Below are 27,989 nucleotides of genomic sequence, written 5' to 3'. Positions count from 1 at the left end.
GAATCAGTAACTCACCATTATACAAGCAGGAAGTGTTTTCCACTCATCCAGGAAACTCTTTGGATCAGAGCCATAGAATACAAAACTTTCTTTTTCTTTTAAAGCATTTTTCACTTTGTTAATTATATCATGGGCTTTATGCAATAAGGTCCAAATCCAGAGAGAGATAGTTGCACTTAAATCACATTGTAATAAATGAGGCTATAAATCATGACATAATTGTCAAAAAGATATGAATGACCTGGCCTCCACCCAACATGCACAGTCAGAGACTTTTACTTCTAAATAAGAGAGAGATATTATTTCAGGCAGGTAACAGTACAGACTCAGCAGCAGACACAGGGCACAGGAGTCACAGTTCAGAAGTTCAGGAGTACGGCAAGAAGTTCATAACTGGATAGAGGTAGTGAAGATGTCCCAATGAGTTTCTCCATCCCTCCAATCAAGCTTTTAAAGACAAGACATGGGATACTCCTTCATAAGACTTTCTCATTTTCTGGGAACGTGGGCATAGCCAGGATTTTTGTAAGGGGTAGCCAAAGGTTTCTGCTAGAGGGACAGAACCTCAGTTATTTGAGTACTTTCAATGCTTTTCAATAATTTTTGTGGATTGGGGGGAGCTGCCCCCCCAGCTACACCCATGTGTAGGAATATTGAGATTGCAAGCACATTCTTTGTTGGGTTGGGTGGATGCTGTTCTATGTGACAAGACTGTACCCTCCTGCTCAGTCACTGTCATCTCCTGCTCAGCCTCCTCCTTAGCTGATCAAATCCCTCCCCAGCCTCCATTGAGGTTCTCCTATCTGCAGAAGATCAAAGGGGATAGCTGGCATCCCTGTTTCCCCTTCCAAATGAAGTTGGGATGGAAAGGGGAGGCCCCACACTCCTCCAACCCAGGTTCCCACAATTCAGCCCTCTTCTGCTTCTTCTACCTCCTCCTCCATCAGAGCTTGCTGACCCAAACCAGATCCTGACAGTGCCCCAAAGCTGCAAGACAATCAGATGATATGCCACCTGCCCCTCACTCTTCAGTTTGGCACTTAAAATTCTCATGCGCCAACTGAAATCTCAGCCCCAGAATTTATATTCTCCATACACTCAAGTATTTTGAGGCAGCTGCTTTATTAGAATGTGCATAGATTAAATCTCTCCAAACCAGAACTTTTTTGCTCCTCTTGGAGTCTTAGCCTCATTATGATTTGGGATGGGAAAAATATGAAGCTCCATGAAGAGCTGCTCCAAACTACTGAGAAAACTGTGTGAATAATACACTGTAATTTAGCAGCTACTCTGAGTAATCTCTCTGAGCATGGGAGGTGGTGGGAGAGGAGCAAGGGAGAAAAATCTTTGAAGTGAGTGGAACTGTCCAGCTTTGGGGATGCTGATGTCATCCCAGGGATCATTGAATGATAAGCCTCAGTAAATCTGGTGAGTCACTGCTGCATAATAAGGGCAGGGAAACCCTGAATGCTTTCAAAGATAATGCTGTAATAAACAGCCAAAAATAAATGGATAGGGCTGTAAATCCATCAAAGCAACACAATCTGATGCAGTCATGATGGAACATAAAAGCAAATGTGCAATACTGTTGACTCATTAGAAGTGGCCTTTGGTTTTCAAGGGCTGATGAAGCAGCCACAGAAGCTTTGTCAATATACAAGGGCATCCATTTCCACAGCTGCTTTCTTGTCACTGCTTAGGTTCACTACAACATTTGCACTCAAACTTGCCAATATTTCACACAATCTCATCTCTTTCTTAGTTATACAAGGTATGTATGTTAGATTCTTGGCCTGTAAAAAAAAAATGAGTTGGACTTTCATTTCATTTTATCCACCCTACTTCTTGCTTCAAAACATCCTGCAAATTAATATTCATTGTTACAGTTTAAAATGTTGTTCAAATGATAAATAATTTGATAAATAATTTATTTGCATTGAACTCAATTTTATTGCATGTAAAATCCATCCTCAGATGTGTTCCTGTGTGTCCCTCTGAAGCAGGTGGCAAGTCTTACTTAGCCACTCCTCAAAATCAACATGATCAATTATATCTTCTTCAGTCATTGCTTCTGGGCATATTGATCCAGGAAGCACTATTAGGGAAACCAAGAGAGATTTTTCAACTTCCTGAAAAGGATTAGCAAGCACCACTTGTCCTCTTCTGCAAGAGAAATAAAGAATGCATGTCATCAGTTAAGCTTTTTTCTCTGTCATACAGATTTTGTTGGGGGTCATGTGCTGTGTTGTAATATTTTATTTTTAGACTGCCTTTTCTGCCCTGGGAACTTAAGCTGGTATACAGCACAATCACATAAAATGCAAGCAGTTAACGAAAATCAAAACATGTAAAAACTAAATATCATATATATCAGTCCAAACCATTTCCATCATGCAATCTGAGGGTCTTTATCATTTTTATCACCCCAAAACCTGAGTAAACAGGTATGTCTTTAGTTGATGCCAGAAAGTCGTTGGAGGGACCAAGTGTAGTTTCATAGGGAGGGAAATTCACTTTCACAATGGGACTTCCCCCCCCCCTCACCCTTCATCCCCTGCACTCCCTAAATCTGCTTGGAAGAAACCCCATTACAGATTTAGGGGGTGTACAGGGTGATGAGAAGGAGGAATACCCAGTCACATGAGCAGACCTTGTTCCATGTATGCATACTCCACTTAGGACTACATTGAATTCTGTCCATTGTTGTTATTGTTATTAGCTTAAAGAAATACCAAGATGTTTCACAAACAACAAATAGTAACCAACAGAAAAACAACAAGAATAAAATTGGCCCATTGGCTTAATATTGGCTTAATATGCATGTAGTGGATTAAAATACAAATATTAATATCTTAAGCATTGCATCTGTAAGAACTCAATGGTTTAGTGTGGTAGCACTGATACTTTGGAACTCCTTGCCTATTGATCTCAGGTGGGCACCCTCACTGTATTCTTTTTGGCAGAGGCTGAAAACCTTCTTATTTAGACAAGTCTGCCTAGGTGTTTGTATGAAGTTTAATTTGTTTCAGCTAATTCTGCTGCAGTTTTAACTTTCCTATGTTTTAAATTATGGTTGTAAATTTCTTAGTGATCATTTTATTGTTTTATCTTTTTTGGTAAACTGCTTTGAAGTTTTTCCCTTACAGTCAAGCAACATTTTTTTATAAATAAATAAATAAATAGACGATAGAAGATAGATGATAGATAGATAGATAGATAGATAGATAGATAGATAGATAGATTTGTATCTTCTCTCTAAGGGGTATGGATCCATGGGAGGTCCAGAGGGTGGCAACATGTAAAAGGGCCTTTTCTGCGGTGGCTCCCCATTTGTGGAATGCTCTCTCTCCAGAGAGGCTTTCCTGTTGCCATTGTTAAATATCTTCAGCTGCCAGGCAAAAACTTCCCTCTATAACTAGGCCTTTGGCCTTTAACTCTCTGTGGCCTTTTGGAAGTAGGTAGGAAACTGCGGGAGGCAGTGGAAGATAGGTGTGCCTGGCGTACTCTGGTCCATGGGGTCACAAAGAGTCGGACACGACTAAACGACAACAACCCCCCCGCCAGGTTCTAATGGGAGGGGTTTTGTCTCTCTGTTTAATTGGTTGTAAGTTGCTTTAGGCTGCCCTGGGCAGGATAAAGCAACTAACAAATTCTATGAATAGATAAAATAAAAATACAATTCAGCATATACAGTAAATCGGAAATCCTGATGGAAACATCTTTATTTTGAAAAGATTCGGCCATAGATTCTGCTGTAGAGGGAAGAGTTTTATATTTTCAATTGCATCAATAATTGTCACTGTGATCTTATTCATTATTCTCCAGAAAACTTCCATCAGAAAATCCCATGCAAAAACATTTTGCTTTATAGGCAGTAGCTTTTGTAACCTGGCATTTATCTGCATCTGATGACACAGGCTCTTGTCTACAAAGGCTCATACCACAATAAAATTGCAGTTACAAGATGCAGAAAACATGTGTGAAGTCACTCCAGAACAAAGTCCAGATGTGTAGCTGTTGCAGTAAAAACAACAAAAAGCCTTATGGCACTTTAAACACTAACAAACTGGGGGGAAAGATTACCAGGGCTTATTTCTGAGTTGGCTTGGTTAGGCCTGATGTTATAACAGCATTAACTCAAGAAAACAGCAAGTGTAAATGGTAAAGTGTTCTATTAGTAGGCTTCATGCATTAATTAATGAATAGTTGTAACTGAGTTAGAGAACTCAGAAATAAAAAGCCAGAGTAATTGTAATGAATCTAATATGACGGAGAAGCTTAAATGCTAGCTAGCCAGTTGTTGTTATGCATATTTTTCATGGCAACACAATGGGTAAGTAGTTAATGGGTTTTTCTTTCCCTCTAGTAACTGATGTATTGACAATGTTTATGTGTTCTGAATTCATTCATAACTTCCCCAACATCTGTTTCCTCTTGTTTTCCCAACAGTATCCTTTGTGTCCTGGGAGCTAGAATTATATTCATTAGGGGGCTGAATGCAGGACTCATACCTGTTTTCTGTGTCATTGAAGAATCATCAATGAATAACAAGAGCATTATTTTGCACATTAATTGGGATGCTTAAGTGCCCATTAACATCCCATTAGGGCTGCTAACAAGCTTTTTAGTCTGACATGCATTTCATGTACTGGTAAAAAGCTCCTTGGCCACCCCCACCTCCATCCTTCCTTGCTAAATGTCAGTAGTTTCAAGAAAAGGGTTTGTGAAATCCTGATAAATGCTATTTTTTTAAAGGAATTGTATGGATGTGCCCTTGCCATCCTACCCTTTTAAATTAAGGCAGAATGTGTGAGCAGCATGTCTCTGTGGAGTCAAACGCACAGCACTGGAGGATGAGCTGTCTAAAGGTTGCTTGTGGGAGGAGGGAAAAGGTCATAGCAAGGATTTTGCCAGCTCCACTTCCAATCTTATCTCTTCCATTTTGTTCAAGGAGCTCCTTATTAGGGAAGTTCTGCAAGAGGATGAAAGAAACTCCAAAGCCTTACTGCTTTTTTATTTTTTTAAAAAAGGAAAGAAACAAGTGTCAATTACACCTGGCAATGCTATCAGGATTTCTTCTGGAGGCAAAATACATCTTGAGTTCAAAAAAGCTGAATTAAATGAATGTATCCAAAATGGGCTGTATTTTAGAAAATGATGGGAACAAAATAGGATTTCTGGTTTATTTTTTTCTAGTAACGCTGCATTCTCTTGTGTTTCTAAGCTGATGAAAGTCCCTGTGTTTTCTATCATACTCAGGAAGTTCTAGTATACTTCATGTATACATATAATACATGTATATCTTGTATGCTTTGTATATTGTACAGCATAATAGTCACAATCTGTTACTGTAGAAGCATTCTTAGAGTTTGCCATGTAGAAGTTATGGGATGGTTCATCCATGCATGAACAGATTACCCAACATTTGGTGACTTGTAGCTGAATTTGTGAATTGAATCTCTGGAAAATCATTGTAGAAAAAGTTCTGCTTTGAAGGAATGGTGAAAATGATTGTGGAAGTGATAAAGCAGTTAATCTACCATGGGCCCCCAATAACTTTTTGGCCTTTTGGCATATTCATTTAATTGTTTACTCCATTTATATCTCACCTTTCTTTATGGAGATCAAAGCAGTGTACATAGTTATCCCTCGCCCTCCATTTTATGGTCTCAACAACCCTGCAAGGTAGGTTAGGCTGAGAGATAGTGTCTGGCCCAAGGTCACCTAGTGAAAGTAAAAAAGAAGAAGAAGAAAGAGTAAAGGACCCAGTGAACTTCATAGCTGAGTGGGGTTTTGAGCAGGCTCCAAGAGATTCAAGTTGATATAGCAAACAAAATCACCAGAAGTACTGTCTGAGACGGTGGGGCGGGCTGACACCCGGTCTCCATAACAGTGGGTAGACTTCAAGTGGGTAGACTGTAATGCTAAGTAATAACACTGTTAAGAGAGGCAGGGGCGGCAGCACAATCATTGCAAAGGAAGGAGTGACAGGGGTCAGAGAGGACAGAGGGCAAATTCGCGGAGGATAAGGCTGTTGATGACTTCAAGCCATGATGGCTACGCGCTGCCTCCACAGCTGGGCACAGTAATGCCTCTGAATACCAGTTGCTGGAAACCACAAGAAGGGAGAGAGTGCTCTTGTGCTCAGGTCCTGCTTGCAGGCTTCCCTTTAGCAGGCATGGCCAAACTTGGCCCTCCAGCTGTTTTGGGACTACAATTCCCATCATCCCTGACCACTGGTCCTGTGAGCTAGGGATGATGGGAGTTGTAATCCCAAAACAGCTGGAGGGCCAAGCTTGGCCAAGCCTGCTTTAGGGCATCTGGTGGGTCACTGTGAGAACGGGATGCTGGACTAGATGGGCCACTAGCCTGGCCCAATAATCTCTTACTATGTTCCTATGTTCTAAAGGCTGTGGAGGGGGAACAGCAGTCATTTCAGTGGTTTGGGGGGAAAGAGTATTGGGGCTATCAGAAGTAGGGGGCAGTAAGGAAAACAAAATAAGACAGGAGGGAGGTGTGTAAGGAATCATGTGACTGAAAACAAGAGAGCAAGCAAGCTATATGAATGGATGGTGAAATAATTGAGGAAATAAGAGCTGCTTATTGGTTCGTTGTCGATCAGCCAGCTGGGCCCTATTGGATCTTAATTGGCTTCTGTTTAGGAGGCCATTCTAATTCTTCCCCTCTAAGTCAGAGCAACCCTGGGTCACATCCACTTAGTTCAAGGAGCTGCTGAAAACCACAGGGAAGCACTGAAAATACAGATATGGCCCAGAGCCTTCTTCCATATCCTTCCCTGAGCTGCACGTTCTGGCCTGAACCTCCTTGAGGCACAGTTGGGAAGCTGGGTGACAACATCCTAAGTGGCAGGCTGTGTAGTGCTTCCACTGGGTCAGCAGCAGCACGGAAGGGACAAATTAAATTCAGTTAAAAGGAAAGCTCTGAAGGGCCTGGCAGTTTGCGTGAGCACTGTGCTTAAGAAGACTTATGTAATTCCCGTAGAAATCCCTTTGGCCTCACATCCAAGGTTCTCTCCCCCTCTCCTCATATTCATTTATCTTTTCATTTGTCATTGGCTCATTGTAGCTGCCTTTGACCCCCCTGCAAACTGTGCATCTAATTTCCAAAGCCCGCCAACAGGCTGCGACCTTCTCCCTCGGATTTCCAACCTCCTGGAGGTGACCTTTCAGCGGGGCACTCACTCCGGCTAGTTCAGAAGGTTTTGCAGTGCAAGGTATTTTGCTGCCACAAAAGCAAATGAAGAAGAGTCCTTTATACCTTTGAGAAAGAATTAAAAGCTCGTTCTATAATGGCCAAATGAACCTGATGAATTTAAAGGTTGATGTAACTGTGCAGGTGTCTGTCCTCATCTGCTTTAAAACTGTAGCTCAGGGAAACCTTTTGACTTCTTTGTTGGTCTCTGAGGCTGGCAAAAGTTTTGCTTGCCAAGCAGATCAGAAAATCCTTTCAAAAGTACAATAGCATATTATGGGATAAGAAAGAGAATGTGCTTTGCGTGCTCCTGGATTAGTGCTTGGCTAAAGCATAGAAACCTGCTAGCTGGATATATCCTTAATTTCCTTAGACTCCATTGATTGGATATCTGATGTGGTGACCTTAGACTGCATACTGCACTACCATCAGCCCAGAAGAATCTATGTTAAATATAAAAAAGAAACCCACCCCAAACTCCTCAAAACCAAGGGTAGCTGTGTTGGTCCATAAGGGAAAAAACCCCCTCTGGATTCCAAAGTTGGGCAATATCTTTATCTTTATTAGATATAGCAGCTTCTGATCAGACTCTAGTTGTGAGCAGTGGATAGTGGCCCTGAATGGGCACGAATATCCAGACAATTCACCATCAAAACGTGTACCTAGTGAATTCAGTGGAGCCCGGTTCAGTGTTGCAATGACATTGCATATAGATATGTGCCTACCAATGGCTGCACATACACAGAAGCCAGTTGCAGATATTGGCAGATGTTTAGCGAGTGAGTGTGGGTGGCTGTACAATACTGATTTCTGTCCTGAACCTAGCTGCCTAATCCACAAGGCAGATCTACATGTGGAAGGAGGATTCCCTTCCTGCATCTGATGTGGATGTGCATCCTCATCTGCACGTACATGCTTGGTCACAACTTATTGAACTGGCCAGAAGACTGTTTGACAAGAATGGGAATGTGTGCATCCCCCTGGGGCAGGAGTGACTGACCCATGGGCCATAAATGGCCCGCTGCTTATTTTCAGTGCATATATGGGTGGGGAGGATAACAGAAGGGGAAAGGGGGGGAGGAACAGGAAAAGCCCTAGCTGTTGGAGCAGTGGAAGGAGGAAGGAGAAAAGCCCATTGCAAGCAATCAGTTCTGGCAAGAGCAACTTGTCCATACAGCTGTAGCCTGCTGAGTGGGGTGGAAGACAGAGGGAGTTGCATGTATCAGAGAGAGAGAGAAAAAGGTGTTGGAAGGAAGGAATAGAGAAAGCGAGTGTCCCACCCACTGCTGGGCTTGGTTTAACCCACCACTGGCATGCAGCTGCTGGCATTTCCCCAAGGATATGTGGCCCTTAACAGATGGAAGCAGTGCATGCCGCTTGACCATTGGTTGTGGTGTAACTTTAACTGGCTCAGTGGCAGCATCCTTTAGGTTGTCTTAAACTGTTTGATCTTCTTGCAGTCCATGGGACTCTCAAGAGTCTCCTCCAGCTTTTGAATTGTGGTGCTGGAGGAGACTCTTGAGAGTCTCATGGACTGCAAGAAGATCAAACCTATCCATTCTTAAGGAAATCAGCCCTGAGTGCTCACTGGAAGGACAGATCCTGAAGCTGAGGCTCCAATACTTTGGCCACCTCATGAGAAGAGAAGACTCCCTGGAAAAGACCCTGATATTGGGAAAGATGTAGGGCACAAGGAGAAGGGGACGACAGAGGACCAGATGGTTGGATAGTGTTCTTGAAGCTACCAGCATGAGTTTGACCAAACTGCGGGAGGCAGTGGAAGACAGGAGTGCCTGGCGTGCTCTGGTCCATGGGGTCACGAAGAGTTGGACACGACTAAATGACTAAACAACAACAACACTGTTGAAGGCAGGTGGGAAGAAACATTGCCTGAAAGAAGGAACAAGATTGGGGGCATGTATATTAAAAAGGAAGCAAATTATCTCAGAATTTCTGTCATTACTGCAAAGTCTGCTTTGCATGTAAAAAAAAACAACAGAGGGGTTGTGCTATCACTGTCAGGAGAACCACCAGCAATAACTCAGTCAGTAGAGCATGAGACTCTTAATTTCATAGTCATAGGTTCGAGCCCCATGTTCTGCAAAAGATTTCTGCATTACAGGGGTTGGACTAGATGACCCTCATGGTCCCTTCCAACTCTAGAATTCTATTCTTCCCATTGCAAGGACACTCCCCTGCCACCAGCAGTTCCTGGCCAGGAAACACCTATCCTCAGGCCTGTACAGAGCTTGTCTGAGGCCCAGGGTGGGAGTCTTGTTAGAATAAAGAACAAAAAAGCAGCTGGTCCCTACTTAGCCCTCCGAGAGTTTGGGCAAGTGTACCTGGTCGCCAACCCTGCTCTGCCTGCACTCCATCCTAAAAAAAGCTCAGCCATCCCTATGGGTTGGGGTGGGCTGGCAGGCTGTTTCACAATGTGTAAGCCTGCTCTGCTGCATTTAAGGGTCCTCTTGATTATCCTGCTGAGAGGGGCCCAAACTTCTGCCCCAAACTGCTATCCCTGATGGCACCCCTAGAAAACCATTGCCAGAGAGAGTTTGCTGCGTAGATCAATGTCTGATAGCATCCAGTAGCTTCATATGTCCCAAGGATGCTGGAACAACTGATTCCCTGCATGGGCAGAGGGCTGGACTTCGAGCTCCCTTTCCACCTCTGTGATTTGACTGAGATAGGATTCCTCTTGCAGTTTTGTAAAAGAGAAAATGTCGTCCAGTGCCGCTCCCCCTGGATGTACACCTGCCCAAATTTGAGAGGAAAATAAAAGTCCTATTGCACCAGGTCACCCTAGAGCACGTGCTACCTTTCCAGCTGATGGCTTATGCCAGCCTAGTTTCTTCTTCTTCTTTAATCAAACACAAAACCTGAAGATTTGCGCTTGAAATCGGCAGCTCCGTTTGCAAAATCGGCTGAAGCAGGGAGCAAGCAATTCTGGGCGTTTTAACTCCTCGCCTGCCCTGCCCTCGCTCCCTCCTCGCATGCGGGCCCGTTGTTCTGCGCGCTGCTCCCATTCTTCCCCGGTTCACGGATCAAACTCTCGCCCCGAAGGGGTTAAACGCGATTCTCTTCAGAAACGATGAACGGCCCATTGAACCAGGAATGCCCAATCTGCGAAGTGCTTGTGGTTGGCGGCGGGGGGGGGGAGCGGGGAGGGAGACTTCCTTGTCCTTCTTTCACTCCTGCAGCCCCAGCTGCCTCGTCCAGCTCATTTGAGGAGTTGTTTGATTTGGCTTGAGAGAGAGAAAGAGAAAGAGAGAGGAGTTGATGCATCATGGTCTTAGCTCAGCTCCGTGCACGACTAGAGAGCTAAGTTTGCAGAGAACACCGTCAAGATGAGAGAGGCTTTCCTTAACCCAACAGAGGGGAATGAAGCTCTCTGTAGCGGCTGGATGTTAAGGTACTGGAAGCACGCGTGAGATGGACGCGTAGCCTGGCTGGGTGCTGGCTCCTCTGGGCAGGTGCGCTGGCCGAGGAAAATGAGTGTGATGCTATGGCGCTGGGAACAGAACAACATGACCATGAAGTTGGTAAGGATTTCCGATTGCACGCTGGTGATAACCGTGAAGAGGAAGTCTGCTCGAGACCCTCTCGCCATGTGCCTTGGGCATTTCGTTTGGATGGCATTTTTGTGTGTGCCGTTTTCTGGGCATCATTGCTGGAGTTTGGCTCCAAGCGGCGTAGCGTTCAGAATAAAGCTGTTAAGCAAAGCAGGAGTGCAGAAGCAGAGGCCGATCTCCCCACAGATCCTCCTCCTCCTCTCTCTCTCTCTCTCTCTCTCTCTCTCTCTCTCTCTCTCTCTCTCTTTCTTGCAACGCATGGCTGCGCCTGTAGTTTGATCTTTCCTAGCTTAAGCTTCTTTCAAAGCAGAAAAATAGAAATCGATGGTGCTTATACTTTGTTCTTCAGCTTCTTCCTCCTCTACCTCCCTCCCTCCCTGCTTCTCTGGATTGCCTCAGTGCCCTTTGCTGTAATAAGGATTCCTCAAGCGCAGGATTTGGGCGCTGGGTTTGCTGATCGCTTCGTTGTTGTTTTTTTTAAAAAACCTCCCCGTTAATTTCCCCAAGAGAGTTAAAAAGAAACCGCAGCTCCTTGTTTGCAAAGAGAAAGTTTGTGGGTTTCCCATTTCCCCCAGCGCAAATGAGATCAGGAAACCCAAACGTCTGCCTGTCTTTTCCAATTACTCCCCGTGCCAAGATTGGAACTGTGGGTTAAAAAACTTAGGGAGTCTGCACATTAGCGGCTTTTGGAAATCTGCTTCCAAACCTGAGCCAGCAACTGCTCTTTTTAAAGAGTGTTATTCTTTATCCATCTATTGGATTATATTAAACAATGGAAATTGCACTCCTGTGCACATTTCACTTTAAATATGTTTCCTATGAAGTTTAGAATTCAATACCAAGGGTTTGTTCCAAGTGTCAAGGGGCCCCAAACCAGTGTATGCCTGGGAAATTGGTACTGTAGTGGAGAAAGTGCTTTAAGAGCATCACTCGCGTGGAGCATTAATTGAAACCCATATTTCTATGGCTGTCATTCAAAATTACTTCCCATCTTTTTAAAAATTATTTACATTTGAAGGACTGTTTGGGCAGTCATAATCAGTTTATGGAGGATCTTACTGGATACAAAAGCCATTCTTGGTTGGGAGATCAGGATGGTTTCCGATTTGGCATCCGTGAGTGCCTCTTAGAAAATTGAATTATTATTGTTTTTGAATTGGCAGGAAAGGGTGCATGTTAAGCGCAGGGATTGCCCAAGCATGGCTTGAGCTGTTGCCAGGCATGTTGAGATGAGAGGTGGCTCCTGTTCCAGCAGCCTGCCTTTTTATGCTCCGGAAATCAGGAAGCTAAGAGAATGGGCTACGCAGGTGTAGCAAAAGCCCTTTCTGCAAACATAAACATCTGAGCCACTTTGGAGTGGGCCTCCCAAACAAAGAGGAGGAACTAAATGCATGGGGAAACTGAGCTAGCTTTAAAAAGTAATGAGGGGAAAGAAGCTTTAAAAATGTAAGGTGGGGTATGCCAGCAATTTTAGCACTTGATATTTTGCCAAATAGCCAAGAACACTTGGTTCAACAAGCAGATCCGTGAGATCATATCTCATGGGGTCACAGAGGTAAAATTAAGATACAAAGTCTAGAATAACTGATAGGTTTGTATTTATTATATAAAAAGATCTAAAGCAAATTGAGACAAGCAAGAAAATTCCCACCCATTTTCGGCTCCTTTGCATTTACCAGATAGACATAAACTCCTTCAGGTGATTCAGTGATTATTTTTCCTTTATTACGGTTGCTGACTTTAAAAAAAGGGTTCTGTCAGGACAGACAGCACGGCACAGTGCTGTGCTTACAAATTACCTATGAATGCTGAGGATATCTGAGAAACACTGACTGTCTCTGGCTTTTATATGGGCTTTAGAGAATCCAGTAGGTACAATGGGCTCCTCTGTGGGCTTTAGTGATAATCAGATACAACTAATGCTGTTTAATATTTATTTAGCTCAATGATGTGCTAAGCTCTGGCAGTGAAAGCTTACAGCCACACATAATAGGCTAAAGGCCCAATGCCCAGAAAGTGCAATGGAGGTAACATGGACCTGGGCAGGGTTCCATATCCCACATCAGCTCATGGTTGTGACATCTGTGCCTTTCAGAGGTCAGATGTTTATTTACTGAGCGCTGCTGCCCACCAGGCTTGTCTCATGTCCACTAGAGGGAGCTTGCTGGACTTACCTTTCTCTTTCTGTTACTGGTGAGCTGGGATCAGTCTCCTCTCTTCCCTGCCTGTTGGAATTTACTACCTCTTAGCTTTTGCAGGTCCATGTCTTGAAAGAGCTTCTGTATGCATTTGCATAGAAAAGATAATTTTACATACTGTGGCTTTTTTTTTTTTTGGTCATCATTGTGTTAGAATGAAGGGAGAACCTGTATCCGCTAGGATTTCCCCTCAAAAAGTAGGAGCCCTTCATAGGATGGATCTAGTGGCTCTTTTCCTCAAATCCCTGGCACCTACCAAGCTGCTTTTCTTCCATGGGCTAAGAGATGCAGAGGGGCTACATGGAAAGGATTAAGAGCGCTCTTCCCCATCACCATTCCTCTAGTCCCGATGGAAATCTGAAATCTTATTTTAACATTCAGAAAAGGTGGAAGAAAGCTACATGCATCTGTGTGCAATGTCCAGTTTGGCTCCAAAATGACCAAGTTTGATGATGTTGTATGATGTATCAGCCCAATAAGCATCACTGACAATCCTAAAGTCAGCTAGTGAGGACTGCCAGTTCACTTTAGAAAGCAGCAGCAGCATTGTAGTTCTGGTTCATGGATCAAATAGCGCTCAGAAGTTTCTTCTGAGTGGCTTTACAGCCACTCCTGCCTTGTGTAGGCAAATCTGCCTGCTTGTCGTGGTTTTATTGGACTCCGTGAAACCTAATTGCTTCCTTCTCTCCCCTTTCATGGTGGCAGTGCTCTATATATGTTGTAAACACTTTTCTCTTGCTTTATTACAGATAGCACAGAATGTAGAAGAGCACAGAAATGCTTTCTACACTTTGTTGCACCTGGTGTGCATGTCATGGTTTTCCTCTTGGATGATTTACTATATGTCTTAAATATTTTAGTGGCTGTCCTCAGGGAATTTCTTCTCCCCCGGTATGCATTTTTTGTAGTCATTTTGTCCAGGGAATAAGGCTGAAGCTATGTGGAATGCCTCTGTTTCTGCTGCAACAGATGAGCTGCCTGCTTTATTGAAAACAAGAAGTTTGGATGTTATGTCTCAAACATGGATGACAAATCAATGGAGGCTGGTCCGTCAGGGGCAAGTGGGATGCTGCCTCACCAACCTTAGTCTTCCTGCTGTTAGCCCCCAGCTGCCTGCCTTCTTATTTATAACCAACCCAAGAGGTAGCACTGCCTATCAGCTTTCTCCTCAATCTCAGTATCGTCACTGTGGAACTCTGCAGAGGAAGATGGGGGCAAAACTACCAAGGCATGGAACCAACAAAAGGTGGAGCCAGAGTCAATGAGAGGCAGCCAAAGTAAACTATTTCTAGTTTCAACCTCATCTTCCGTTCTTGGTTCCACAAGGGCAAAACTGAGATTGAGGAAGCTGGCAGGGCAACCTTGTGGGCTAGGCAGGCAAGAAGGGGCTGGCTGAAGACAGAATGAGATTGGTGAAGCAGCATTCAATTTGACTTAATGGACCAGCCTCCCTGGAGATGGCCTAGTTCTCCTATAATGCTAAACTATGGTTTAGCATTGCATGTGCAAGCCAGAGTGCATGTGTGTTTCCCCAACCCCTCTCATCCTCTAGCATTGTTATGATGAACAGGTGAGAAGCTTGTGCTTCCGTAATAGGCTTGATTCTCTTTCATGGCCCATGCTGACCCACACTGCTATAGAGAGAAAAGCAGAGGTTAACACTTTGTGGATATTCCATTCCGAGCCAAACAGATGCTGAAATTATTTATTGTGCTGAGGGCTGTTGTTAATTGCAAGATTCCAATTAGATGATATTTAATTGTCACTTCTTTCTACTCTAAGGGCTGTGAGGACAGGAATTTTACAAGGTATATAAATATATGTGTAGATGATTATATCAGCCTTTCAACACCTGGAGATTGCCCATTGCAAGAAAGGTTTCCAGGTGCTAACAAGTACATCATCAACTATGACTTGATCTTTCTAAATGGCTACAGGGCTAAAAATGGAATGAGTTACTGAATCAAAATCAAGACTTGGTCGGGTTCATCACATATTCCTCCCCACTTAGCAGTGATGGGGAGATAAAAATCACTGTCTCTACTCTTTCAACATCAATCATTGAAGCAAAGAAAGAATAATTTTTCTCTCCATCACATCTATTTCTGATCTTCCTCCTGTGTGTATGGATGTGCATGTTTATGCACCCATGTGGGTGGGTGTGCATGCATGTGAGGTGTACCTGAATGTATGTCTGTTTTTGTGCAGGTGTGGAGGAGAGAGTGAGTGTATATGTGGAGAGTATGTATGTGTGGTCTGCAAGTGTGACTTGTGTACTTCTGTGTGCACATTCATTTATTTACTTAAAACATTTATAAATGGCTTAACATTTCAAAAATAAACAATATCATTAAAACAAAAATATGACATAAAACCAGAAAAACAATAGTATAAAAGCATATATAAGTAGGAATTCATGGTGGGCAGAGGGAAGTTTTGTGGTCACAACTGTTTTGGCCATAAGAAGCACTGACTCATAGCCCTTGAAGGATTGGCCAACCCTGAATGCATCTCTCTGGTCCAAAAGGCTAGCCGCCATGCTCAAAGCAATAGTAAAGGGTTAGAGCATGAGCCTCTCTCACTGTCTTTGTGTAGCACAGAAACTCAATACAGAAGTGGTTTTGTGTATTAAAACAAAACCCCAAGAGTCCCCATGTGAGGCTCCATATGGCAAATGGCACTGCTTAGATTGTGTTGTTGACTCTGTTAGGGCACCAGTGCAATGTGCACTTATCCATGCATAGGAAACTGTAACTCAGTTTCTGAAGCATGAGGATGGCCATGTGGAACTATCCCTCCCCCCCCCCCCCCGCCGTTTTTTTACATGCACTTCTGCACCACTGTTAGATTGGGCTCTATCAGCTTCCAGAAAAGAGAGCACACTTTTGCAGGAGCTGTGATTGGTTACTACTGCATAGTCAGATCTCTCCCAGCATTGCTCCCCAGAAGCTAGTATTCAGGGGCATAATGCCTCTGAATGCAATGCTTGCATATAATGCCATCATGACTAATAGCCATTGATAGGCTTATCCTCTACGATTTTGCTTGCCCCCTTTTTAAGCTTTGTTAGCCTATCTCTCTCTCTCTCTCTCCACCTCCCACTTTCATAACTCTTATTTATTTTATATACGTGCCATTTCTTTCTCATTCTCAGCTTGTTCTTGTGTATCATGCCTTTTCTGACTCTGGCTGCTATATAAGCTGCTTGCTAGCAGCTTTAGTGATGCTGTTACTATTTCTGCTTCTGAAATATATTGTTACATATTAATATTGTAAATCTTTCTTCTCCTCCCCCCCCCTTTTAATATTTTTTGTGTTTTTTATTTTGCTCCCCCCTTTTTTTTAAAAAAAGTGCAATTAAGGCAAATATCAGACAATTAAAATACAGAAGTGATTAATCCAATTCCTTTATAGAGAACCCATGCTTCCTTTGAAACATGATCAAGGTTTATGTTACCATCTGCTATCAGTTTACATGTAGGAAGATAAGCCTTGCATGGAAAAAAATGTTTATGTGAAATTCTAGACAAGGCAAACATAATGATCTTTTTATGCCTTTAAAAGGGGACCTGACCTTTAATCATACTGATAACCTGCTATTTTCCAAGAAAGCACCACATTTATGTTTCTCTCTGAAATGCAATTACTGCTTGCATTTACTTCCCAACTGCTAATAGCACTGCATGCTCCACAGAGTATGATGGGAATATGTGCAAACTGACCCACTATTTTGCCATTGAAACCTCACTCTGGCAAAGATCAAGGCAGCGGCAGAAGTGAGAGACCCCCACTTTCTGTTTGTTCCCAAGACTCTGCTAGCTGTGAGCTGAAGAAAAAGCACTCTTTTTTATTGACATGCAAATAAGCACGGCAAGCTTTCCTCTTCATGTCTAGAATCTCTTTATCCAACACTGGCATAAACCCTAGAATTCTATAGGGTTGCTGTTGGGAATTGGGAGGCAGGCAGGAACTGAACAGGTGGCTTACCTCTGAACTGCTTCTGTTGCAGAAGTGCCACTTCAGTGTTAACATCCCCCCCCCTCCATCAGTTGCGTACTCTGTAGCACTTTCGCTGTAGAGTTTTGCCTGCTCCCTTCCCCCTACCCCCTGCAACTGTGGGAATGTTTTGCTGTTTCTCAACAAGGGAATATTTGTTTCTGATTCCAATCCACTACTAATTCCAGCCTAGTAAGGTGCACTTTTGTAGGAATGATCAATGGTTAACAGGGCTGAATGCATCAAACATTGAATAAAACACCACAGCTATTACAATAGCAATAATAGCTTTATTTATTAACAGATAGGTAGCCGTGTTGGTCTGCCATAGTCAAAACAAAATACACGAAAGCTCATACCAATAACAAACTTAGTTGGTCTCTAAGGTGCTACTGGAAGGAATTTTTAATTTTATTTATTAAGTATATTTTTACCCCACCGTCATCTTACAATGTCAGAGCAGGTTACAATTGAACTGAAATATAAGCAATCCAACAAAACAACAGAGCAGATGAAAACATTCCTGAAAACAACTGCAAGATCAACCACAAAACATCCTGGGGAGGCAACACAACACCTCATAACAACACAACGAATATTGATGTGCATATCACATATTAGTAGGCTATTCCATGGAAATGTTTTCCATTGGTTTCAGTGGGCTTTTGACTTCCACTTTACTGTTGACAACCACATGGTACACAGGAGTAACAACCTGTAAGCAATTGCATAGATTGAAACACACCCTTATGTTAGAAGATTGTTGAGTGGAATGTTTTTCACATTCTCAGAAACACATACAATGCTCAGGGAAGGAGTATGTAATAGTTCCCAGGTAGATCTCAAAGTGACAAATGCCTGGGATCTCTCAGCAAAAAGCCCAACTGGCAAAAGTGTGCTTTGAGCATTGGAAGGTTGGTGGCCATCTGCATCTTGCGCTAATTTAGCATTGTATCTATGTGGCAAGTGAATTAGTACTTTCTTTTGTCTTGAACTTTCCAACATTCTGTTTCCTTGGGTGCCCCTGAGTTCTAGAATTATGATAGAAGGAGGGCACAGGGAGGAAGCTTTCTTAAAATCCCAACAGGAAAGTCTGTTTTCCAAAAAAGACTTATTTCTGATTTGGAAGCTAAAGTGTAACTGGAGAAAACCCTTTTATGGATTTGTGTGGGCTCAGAATGGGTTTGATTTGCATGCAACATCACTTGCGTGTGGTGTCTGTGTCTGAGATCAATGTAACAGAAAGCATCTCTGTGACTCATTCAATATTCAGAAGCCAAGTAGTACCATGGAAAGAACAAAGATCAAAGGCAAGTGAGTGTGTTAACATTAATCAAAATTAGTGGGAAAACAAGTTTGATTTGTATTTATTTATTGCCTGTTTAAAGTTCTTCAGGCTACTGTTTGGAGTGTTAGAACTTCTAATGTGATTTGCCCCCATCTCATTCACTTGCAGCTAGGAGAAGAATGAGGGAGGGCAGCACTGATTCAAAACTGTATGTATGACCTTCCACTAAGAGGCCAGGATATTGTGGGGGTTTTTTGCCACAGGAATGTTCTAAGAAAAAAATGTTTGAAAGGAGAAAAAAGGGCAGAATGACTCTGAATGTGCTTGGATGTAGTTATTTTAAGTAGTTCTCTAAGCAACAAGAGAATAAGAAGTCCAATAAATAGTATCTAAAGTTTGACATGACTTATGCAATATTCCTCTCCCACCAGCACCGCTGTGCAATCTATGCTAGCAATGAACAGGTTTGCTAGATGAAGGGAAGCTGCTATTTGGCTAGGCATGAGACAAAAAGTAACATGTGGGTTGACTGGTAACTTCTTCTTATGGCAATAGATTTAGGCATTGCATACATTTGCCACAAATTTAGATTGTCACAAGCACTGAGGGGAGACGGGGTCAATTGACTGTCAGGGGAGTGGCTATGAGAATTCTTCCCTCGTCCAGGTACAGCGAGTTCTTAAAAGCAACGGTGCCTGTAGTATTTCAATAAAGGCTGTGATATGGTCTTACTTTGCAGTAAGATCCACTGAACTTAGTGGGACTTTTTCAAAAATACCCAGAGGGGCAAGCCGAAAGCATTTTAGCACTTTTTATATATTGTTATGGGCTACCCCAATCTCTGCCAAGTGGTGCACGAGATTCCAGGGGGTCCTGGCACGTAACCAGGGTTTGTGCTTCCCTCAGAATTGAGGCACAGTGGAGACTGTAGTGTCTTTGTGAAATATGGTTTATTTACACATATTTACACCTGAGTCCGCTGGAGTTCCCAGCATTCCTACAGGAGTGTAGCATTGGATTCAAAGGCATCCCGAGTGCCATCTCCGTGTCTCTCCTTCAACTTGCCAGCCTGCCCAAAGTTCTTCCCCTGCCCTCCATATTCAAACCTTTTTTTTTTTAATGCCACAGTTTTTCCTCCAGCCTACATCCCCACCTACTGCCCACCTGGAACTTCCCCTCCCAGCTTATATCATCAAACACTGAAATCCTAAACCTGGCCTCTGATCACCATCCCCTCATGGGAGGAGGGGCTCACACTTTTCTGCTGCTCAGCACAGGGTAACCGTTTGTGTCAATTGCCCATGGTTCTTCTCACCATGCAGTTCCTGGTCAGAAAGCTGATTCAGGCTGCCTTTTTACACTGCTAAGCTGCCTCGCACCCAGGTGAAGACTTCAAGCATTTAGTAATCTCCTACATTTACTAAGTCTAGAAATTAGGGGGTTGGGAATCTGGTACCCAGGACTTTCAGGATAATTTGCCTCCCCCACAAACTCGTAGTAATATTGTAAGTGCTTTGTGGATCTAGCACAAAAGCAGAATAGAAATTCATTCATTCAAGAAATGTTGCAATGCTAACAGTGGGCATCAGCACAACTATCTGACAGTGACTTAAATGTGACCTGTGCAAACAACCTAAAAGGAAACAGAAGACGAGTGTTGCAACTGTACTTAAAAAGGGATGGTGCAATTTTTCCTGGACCTTTCCTGTTGGTAATGCTCTGCTTGCCACAATAGTCCTCTCTTCTGTGACCACCCTAAGGCTGACATTGTAATTTTTACACTCAGCCACAATGCTGTTGCACAAACAGCCTGCATAATAGATTTCATTGAGATGTAATCTCTTGCTGGAGGATTGCCAGCCCAGGATTGCATTTTCATGCTCCCATTTCCCTCACAATAGCCTGTTTATGCAGGTGTCAGAACACAGACCTGACCCTAGAATGTGTGCTTGGAAGGCTGTCTTAGCACCATGGTGTAAACTCCCCGGCTCCTTACAGCTATTGAAAGTAATGCCAGCAACCTACATTTTTGACAACCCCAAATCTGACACTTCTCCCCCTCCATCAGAAACTCCACGTAGGCTGCATGTCTCTTAGCAACACCTTCTGTTTTTATCATAACCACAGCAAGGTTACTATGACCTCTTTGCTACCGCCTGCGTTGTATATTTGCAGAGAATGACGTGCCGTTCAGGTGTTGTTGTTTTTAAGGCTCTGAATGCAAGATACTGCCGCAAATAACTTTTGATCTGAATTCTCTTGACACAAGGATTTTAACACTCCTTGCGGCCAGCTTAGTACGTGTATGAAACCCGAGATCCATCCTGCTCCTTTTTAGATTAACCTTTTGCCATTACATCAGTAAAAGAATGATGACTAATGTAACTGGATATAATAGGCATCAGATAACCCTTCCTGCTTTGTTTTTCTAATCTGTTTGAATCTGCCAAGGAAAGGCCAAGTGAAGAAACTGAGAACATTTCAAGAAGGAAGCAGGGCAATCCTAAACACATTTGCATAATTGTAAGCAGCATTTTCACTCAGCAACTTCTCTCAGACTCTGGACCTCCTTACCAAAGGACAAAGGTTTATCCCATTTCTGATGGTCTGCAGGCAGGCAAAGACATTTTTTTATTTAGAGAGTCCTTTGGCCTATAGGCTGACTTAGACATATGTTGAAAGTGGTTTTTTTTTTTCAATTGGTTGTTTCTACTATGTTATTGCTTGATTTGTTCTTAAGTTTATTATTTCAGTTTCTTACTCACCCTTTGCCACAAGGTCTCAGGGCAGGTTACAGCAATTTAAAATACAGCAGTTTACAATAAATATAATAAGATGGGTCTATACACGTGTGTGTGTGTGTGTGTGTGTGTGTGTGAAACAGAGAGAGAGAATCCAACATAAATAAGGTTGATCTTTATTATGTGGCAGAAACTACATAATGAGGGCTTCCTGCGGGGAGGGAGTTCCACAAGGTAGGGCCTGCGACAAAGAATGCCCTCTCCAGGGTCATGACGAATCCAAGCTTTTGAGGGTGGAGAAACTACCCTCTGCTGATCTTCACACAGGGTTTGTAGGGAAGGTAGCAGTCTTTCAGATAACAGTGGTACTTCAGGTTACATACGCTTCAGGTTACATACACTTCAGGTTACAGACTCTGCTAACCCAGAAATAGTACCTCGGGTTAAGAACTTTGCTTCAGGATGAGAACAGAAATTGTGCTCCGGTGGTGCGGTGGCAGCAGCAGGAGGCCCCATTAGCTAAAGTGGTGCTTCAGGTTAAGAACAGTTTCAGGTTAAGTACAGACCTCCAGAACAAATTAAGTACTTAACCCGAGGTACCACTGTACTTGGAGCTTGAGCTGTTTAGGGCTTTAAACACTAATGTGAGCCCCTTGAATGGGGCCCAGGAATGAACAGGAAACCAATTGCAATTTTCATTATATATTTTTATTGAGTAGATGAGCCCCATCAGCTGAAGCCTTGCACAATTATATTTGTGTTTTATTGTTATTTAACTTGAGCATCATTTGGTGGAAAGACAGTATACAATAACATAAAGAAATAGAAATCTGGGGCCCACAACACCACCACCACCAACAACGTGGAAGCAGCTCCTTATGAGTTTGTCTCCTAGAAAGGTCATGGGAAGGGGAGACTGAGACCAAAATGAGCTAAGGGAGAAGAGAAGGCTCCCTCTGTCTGCTGATGTCCTCTTGCTTCTTACTTCTGCTGGAAAGAGGAGAGTGATAGCTGTCTTTGCCAAGAACACCTCAGGCTTCCTTGAGCCCCCACATTTTAGATGGTCCGCCAATAAAAATAGTTGCCAACCAACAAGGAAATAATGTGTTTGATGTTGATCTACAGTATACTCTTTTCAAGGAAAGGTTGAAACTTGTTTAGCTGTGAACATTCTTGGCACAAAATTGGATTCTTATCATTGCAGCAAGGATATCCTTGCAAACACGGACATATTTTTAAGAACAGTTGTGAGATGAAAACATTTATGCCCTGGTCATATTTTTCTTTTGGGGATTTCTGTTTGTTTTTGTGGAAGGACTCACTCACTTCTGTCCTGTACAAACAGAATCTCCGAGGCTGTTGACTCACAAGCTGCTGAAATACTAGCAGTAGAGAATTGAACTTTGTCTATCTTTTATTCTTTACCCCACAACTACGTGGCTGGGTGAGGCTGGTGGGAGTTGCAGTCTAGAACATATGTTTGGCCAAGGCTAATTTCAGGACATCAATGGTTACAAGCATGTGTCATTACTCCCCATTCTGTCCCTAGCATGCGTTACATACCCTTGTTACGAGGGACTATGTGGAACGTACAGGTGATGGTTAGCAGCAGGTTCTACTCCCCGCCATCCATGTTTAGAAATACACGTCTGCAACATAGGTGTAAAGGCAGGACTCACCACAGTTGAGAACCCTGAGAAAGCAAAGCTGCAGATCCTGTGGTTCCCCACAACCATGCATATGCACCAAAGCACACTGCAAATCTACACTGCAGTGCACATATAGCAGCAGGTGGAACCCGCCACTACCACCCCAACTCAGACACTCAGAGATTAACCTTAATAACTGAGCAGGGCCCTTTCAGTGCCTGGCAGGCTGGGATGTACCGTATTTTTCGCACGATTGGACGCACCGGACCATAGGACGCACCTAGTTTTCAGGGGGGGAAATCAAGGAAAAAATATGATTCCCCCCCCCCCCCGCAGCTCTGGGAGCAGTGGACAGGCTGCACGCAGCCTGTGCGCTACTCCAAGACCTTCTCCCTGCTTCTGCGGGAGGTGGCAGAATTCCCCCACCTCCCGCAAAAGCCCACAGGAGCCCCGCGTGACTCCTGCGGGCTTTTGGACCAGGAGGGAGAAGGGACTGAAACGGCCCGTCAGTCCCTTCTCCCTCCTTGGGGAAAAGCCCCCAAGAACCGCTTGCTCTTTAAAGGCTGCGCGGCTCCTGCGGGCTTTTCTAGGAGGTGGGGGAATTCCTAGAAAAGCCAGCAAAGCCGTGGAGCTCCTTTAAAGAGCGCACGGCTTTTGCCTGCTTTTGCGGGAGGTGGGGGAATTCCCCCATCTCCCGCAAAAGCCCACAGGAGGGAGAAGGGACGGACTCGGCCAGTCAGTCCCTTCTCCCTCCTTGGGGAAAAGCCCCCAAGAGCTGTGCACTCTTTAAAGGCTGCACGGCTCTTGCAGGCTTTTCTGCGAGGTGGGGGAATTCCCCCACCTCCTAGAAAAGCCAGCAGAAGCCACGGAGCCCCTTTAAAGAGCGCGCGGCTTTTGCCTGCTTTTGCGGGAGGTGGGGGAATTCCCCCATCTCCCCCAAAAGCCCACAGGAGGGTTCGAGAGTAGCGGGAAGGCGTCGCACGCCTTCCCGCTGCCCCCCAATCTCTGGGGCTGGCGATGGGGGAAGCGCTGCTTTCCCCACCGCCAGCCTCAAACCCGGGTTGGAGAGTAGCGGGAAGGCATCGCTGCCTTCCCGCTGCCCCCCAATCTCTGGGGCTGGCGATGGGGGAAGCGCTGCTTTCCCCACCGCCAGCCTCAAACCCGGGTTGGAGAGTAGCGGGAAAGCATCGCTGCCTTTCCACTGCCCCCCAATCTCTGGGGCTGGCGATGGGGGAAGCGCTGCTTTCCCCACCGCCAGCCTCAAACCCGGGTTGGAGAGTAGCGGGAAGGCGTCGCACGCCTTCCCGCTGCCCCCCAATCTCTGGGGCTGGCGATGGGGGAAGCGCTGCTTTCCCCACCGCCAGCCTCAAACCCGGGTTGGAGAGTAGCGGGAAGGCGTCGCACGCCTTCCCGCTGCCCCCCAATCTCTGGGGCTGGCGATGGGGGAAGCGCTGCTTTCCCCACCGCCAGCCTCAAAGAGCAGACTCTCCTGGCTTCAGCGGAAGCAACGCAAAGCCTCCGGAGCGCAGGCTTCGGAGGCTTTGCCTTGCTATCGCTGAAGCCAGGGAGCCTGCATTCGCTCCATAGGACGCACACACATTTCCCCTTCATTTTTGGAGGGGAAAAAGTGCGTCCTATAGAGCGAAAAATACGGTATGTAGGTGTGAAGCAGAGTTTTGGATGTGAGTGATAACATTTTGTTGGGAGAAGCAGAGTGAGTATAACCTATTTCCCTCCCTCCCTTCCTCTGTGGCAATTTTGTATTTGTAGCAGAATGGGCCATGAAATAAAAATGCTAGATCTGGACCTAGGAAAATTGGGTTCAAATCTCTACTCATCTACATTTTCACCATGTGGCATTCTGAGCTTTACTGTCTCAGTCTTTTTTACATACAGGGTGCCACCTCAAATAAAATATTGGGGATGCCAGGTAAGCCCTGCTCCACATAATCAATCACTAGACGTGTGCATGCACACCATTTGAATGGCAATGCCCATCAACTTTGCAACCCCCAACCCCCTCAAATATTTTAATTGGGGTCCAAAGGAACCTCAGCCCCTAGGAGCTGGCTCCTATGTATACCTATCTGTAACGGGAATCCAGATAGATAACTATAGAATGAAACATATCATTACTTTTGAAGTGATAAAATGCCATTAGACATGACTGGCACATTGTAATGTAGTGATAGCCAATCATTGTTTGTGGAGTGACTTTGTGCACTGGAAAATTTATGGACATTGTGGTGTGACCCATAACCCACAGCAATCCCCCTCCCCCCATGGTTCTTTCACTCATAATAAATAAATAAATAAAGACACACCAGTGCCAGTGAAAACTTTCCACATCTGTTGTGAGCCTTCCAAACAAAGCTGCATACGTGATTACTGGCAACAATAATCCCAGAAAATTCCCTGAAATATTTGGACAATGAGAACCACTCATATAGCATTGACTTCCTGGCTGCAAGGGGGAGACGTGTGACTCAGGCCAACAGTTTTAGTAGAAATGTAGATGTTGCAACAAGGGCACAGAGTTTCCTTTGCCTAAAAAAAAGAATAGGAAGCAGATACTGCAAACTTTACCCTACTACAGCCAACCTGATGTATTTCAGTTGTAATTTCTACTTGTTCCATGTGACTAATTGGTTCTGATTTATATTCTAGCAAATAGGTGATCAGTATGTCAATTTTCTGACCTTGTGATTGGGTGTTTAGTAATGTGGTATTGAGAGGTGAGAGGAAGAACTGTTAAAAAAACTGGGTTACACAGCTTTCTTATGTGTTTGATTGCAGTATTTATATACCATCCAACAAGAGAAGTTCTCTTTGTGACAGAATTAAAGTTGAAGACAATCAAATACTTGGATAAAACCATAACACACGAACTCTAAAACAGAATAAAACAAGTAACAGAGCAAATCTGATAGCAGTACACACCCCCTCCAAATCTTGAAACGGGGAGGGAACTAGTAAGCACTAAAAGAATGAAAAGTCTGGGGAAATAATGGGTCCTCTACCACAAACTGTGTGCAGAGAATGACTGGGAAATTAGCTTTGTAAATCCATTATGGGCTTGTTCAGACAGGCATATCCAGTACTCAATCTGCATCATCAAGTGATGACTTCCGTGAATGAGTGGGCCATTGAGTATATTAACCAGCATTTCCCAACATCACCTTTAGTGTTTTTGGTGGAATCGTGCCATATATTGCTCTGCCAACCATCAAATGTAGAAAAATCAAGAAAGGTAAGGGCATATATTAAATCAGTCCTGAATTGGTCACACAATTTTGTACTGAAAAGGATCAGCATTCTTATAGTGGGATGCAGGTACAGTACCTCTCATTTAAGCCTCAGGGCCCTTCAACCAAGGCATTTTTGTATTCCCATAATACAAAGTACAGGTGTGATGATGGGTGTGATTCCCATAATACAAAGTACAGGCCTAAAATCTAATTTTGAGATGCGCTCATGGGTATATTTAGCTCCAGTCCAACAGCTATTTGGAAAGAATTAGAACCTCACAAATGTGTATTTCTCAAGAAGCAACCAGCTGCAAATCTGTGTGTGTGTGTGTGTGTGTGTGTAGTTCAGATTGAAGCATGCAATGTGTATCTTTTGTACCTAGAAATAACTACCCCCTCCAAAAACTTTCATTTGAACTAACCCTGAATCTCTAGACTGCCTTTTAGCAGTGAATTTTGGCTTGTGTTTCAAAAAGTTTTAAGTTCTGCTCATGTAAATTTTGAACTAATTTAGGATGCTCCCTCTGAAGAGAGCAAGAAGGTTTATATCACTGAGGCTCGGATATCTGTTCTACATGATTTCACTTTCTGCTCAAAATATGTCTTTAATGCTCTTATCACTATGTGCCTTCTGGGTTCTTGAGGAGAATTTGCCAAAGACGGAATGCTTATTTAGGGATAGTAATTACATTTGGAAAGACTCTTGCATGCTGAAGTTTAAAACTGCAAGGGAGGAACTGATTCAAGAGGATAAGAGATTATGGAGTTTGGAGAATTAGGATTTGATCAACCAATTTTTCTCCAGCAGAGTCCTCCGCCTGACATACATTTGTTAGCTATTTTAACACCTATTGTATTTCACTCGCACACATATGTGCAAAGTATAGCTGCAATTTTAAGAAATAATATTACAGTCTCAAAAGTTTTTCCTTTCTCTGTATGATAGAACAAAACTATTCATTAGAATAAGATTTTATTAAAACTGTTTCATTAGAATAAGAACGGCCATAGCTCGTTAGTAGAGCATCCACTTTTCATGAAGAAGGTGTCACAATCAGGGCTATTTTTCAGCCAAAACTCTCTGGAACTCATTTCTGGCACCTCTCAGGTGGGCATCATTTCCATTCTAAGTGAATGAGTGAGGTGTTCATGGTGAGTTCTGGCACCTCTTTTTCTAGAAAAATAGCACTGGTCAGGTTCAATCCCTGGCACCTGTAGTTTGGGTTGGGAATGTCCCATCTGAAACCTTGGAGAGCAACTTCCAGCAAATCAGCTAAATGGCACAATGATCTGACTAGGTAGAGTATAGCTTCCCATGCATATTATTAAACTTAATTACATTTATATTCTACCATTTCTACAAGGAGCTCAGTATGGTGTTCATTGTTCTCTTCCTCCGCTTTTTAAATTCACAGCAACCCTGTGAAGTAGGTTAGGCTGAGGAGATAGTGGTCATCCAGCTAGCTTCATGGTCCAACACTCTACAACCCCAAACTGGTGTCAGTCAGTCACAATATGAATCACCAACCTGTTGGGATCCCCATCCTATTGCAATGAGTTTGGGAGATGAAATCATCTGCAGGAAATAACAGAAATTTTTTTCAGTTGTAGTCTTGGGATTCTGGAATGACTGTTCTCAGCAGGGTACAATTTAGGCATTAAGATCAATTAAAGAGAGGTTAGGACTTTATTTTATTTTATAGTCTCTTATGAGAGGCAAGGGACCCGGGTGGCGCTGTGGGTAAAACCTCAGCGCCTAGGGCTTGCCGATCGCATGGTCGGCGGTTCGAATCCCCGCGGCGGGGTGAGCTCCCGTCTTTCGGTCCCAGCTCCTGCCCACCTAGCAGTTCGAAAGCACCCCTAAGTGCAAGTAGATAAATAGGTACCGCTTTATAGCGGGAAGGTAGACGGCGTTTCCGTGTGCTGCGCTGGTGCTGGCTCCCCAGAGCAGCTTCGTCACGCTGGCCACGTGACCCGGAAGTGTCTCCGGACAGCGCTAGCCCCCAGCCTCTTAAGTGAGATGGGCACACAACCCTAGAGTCGGACACGACTGGCCTGTACGGGCAGGGGTACCTTTACCTTTTT

The 27,989-nt window shown here is 43.9% G+C and overlaps 1 protein-coding gene and 1 long non-coding RNA gene across 15 annotated transcripts in view; one reads left to right on the top strand and one right to left on the bottom strand.

The window, feature by feature from the left end:
- Window positions 1-27,989, top strand: part of NAV2 (neuron navigator 2) — a 523,517-nt gene that overhangs the window by 299,381 nt on the left and 196,147 nt on the right. For 3 of the 13 annotated variants that reach the window (XM_083593830.1, XM_083593829.1, XM_083593845.1), the window contains exon 1: window positions 10,361-10,754. The exons of 7 other annotated variants lie outside the window; for them this stretch is intronic. In XM_083593830.1, coding sequence (XP_083449956.1) covers window positions 10,704-10,754 — 51 coding nt within the window. In that variant the 5' untranslated portion in view covers window positions 10,361-10,703. Of the gene's footprint in view, window positions 1-10,360; window positions 10,755-27,989 lie in introns of those variants that run through there. 3 more of the 13 variants (XM_083593843.1, XM_083593832.1, XM_083593831.1) reach the window with 3 other exon arrangements.
- The window catches only part of LOC310756458, a 34,892-nt gene continuing 34,113 nt past the window's right edge, over window positions 27,211-27,989 (bottom strand). For both annotated transcript variants that reach the window (XR_014544888.1, XR_014544889.1), the window contains exon 4: window positions 27,211-27,480. This is a non-coding gene — a long non-coding RNA (uncharacterized lncRNA). The remainder of the gene's footprint in view (window positions 27,481-27,989) is intronic.

Source organism: Podarcis filfolensis (genome assembly GCF_964270895.1).
Source record: "Podarcis filfolensis genome assembly, chromosome: 1".
Lineage (NCBI taxonomy): Eukaryota > Metazoa > Chordata > Lepidosauria > Squamata > Lacertidae > Podarcis > Podarcis filfolensis.
The sequence above is the reverse complement of the archived record's forward strand: the minus strand, read 5'-3'. Positions and strand labels throughout refer to the sequence as shown.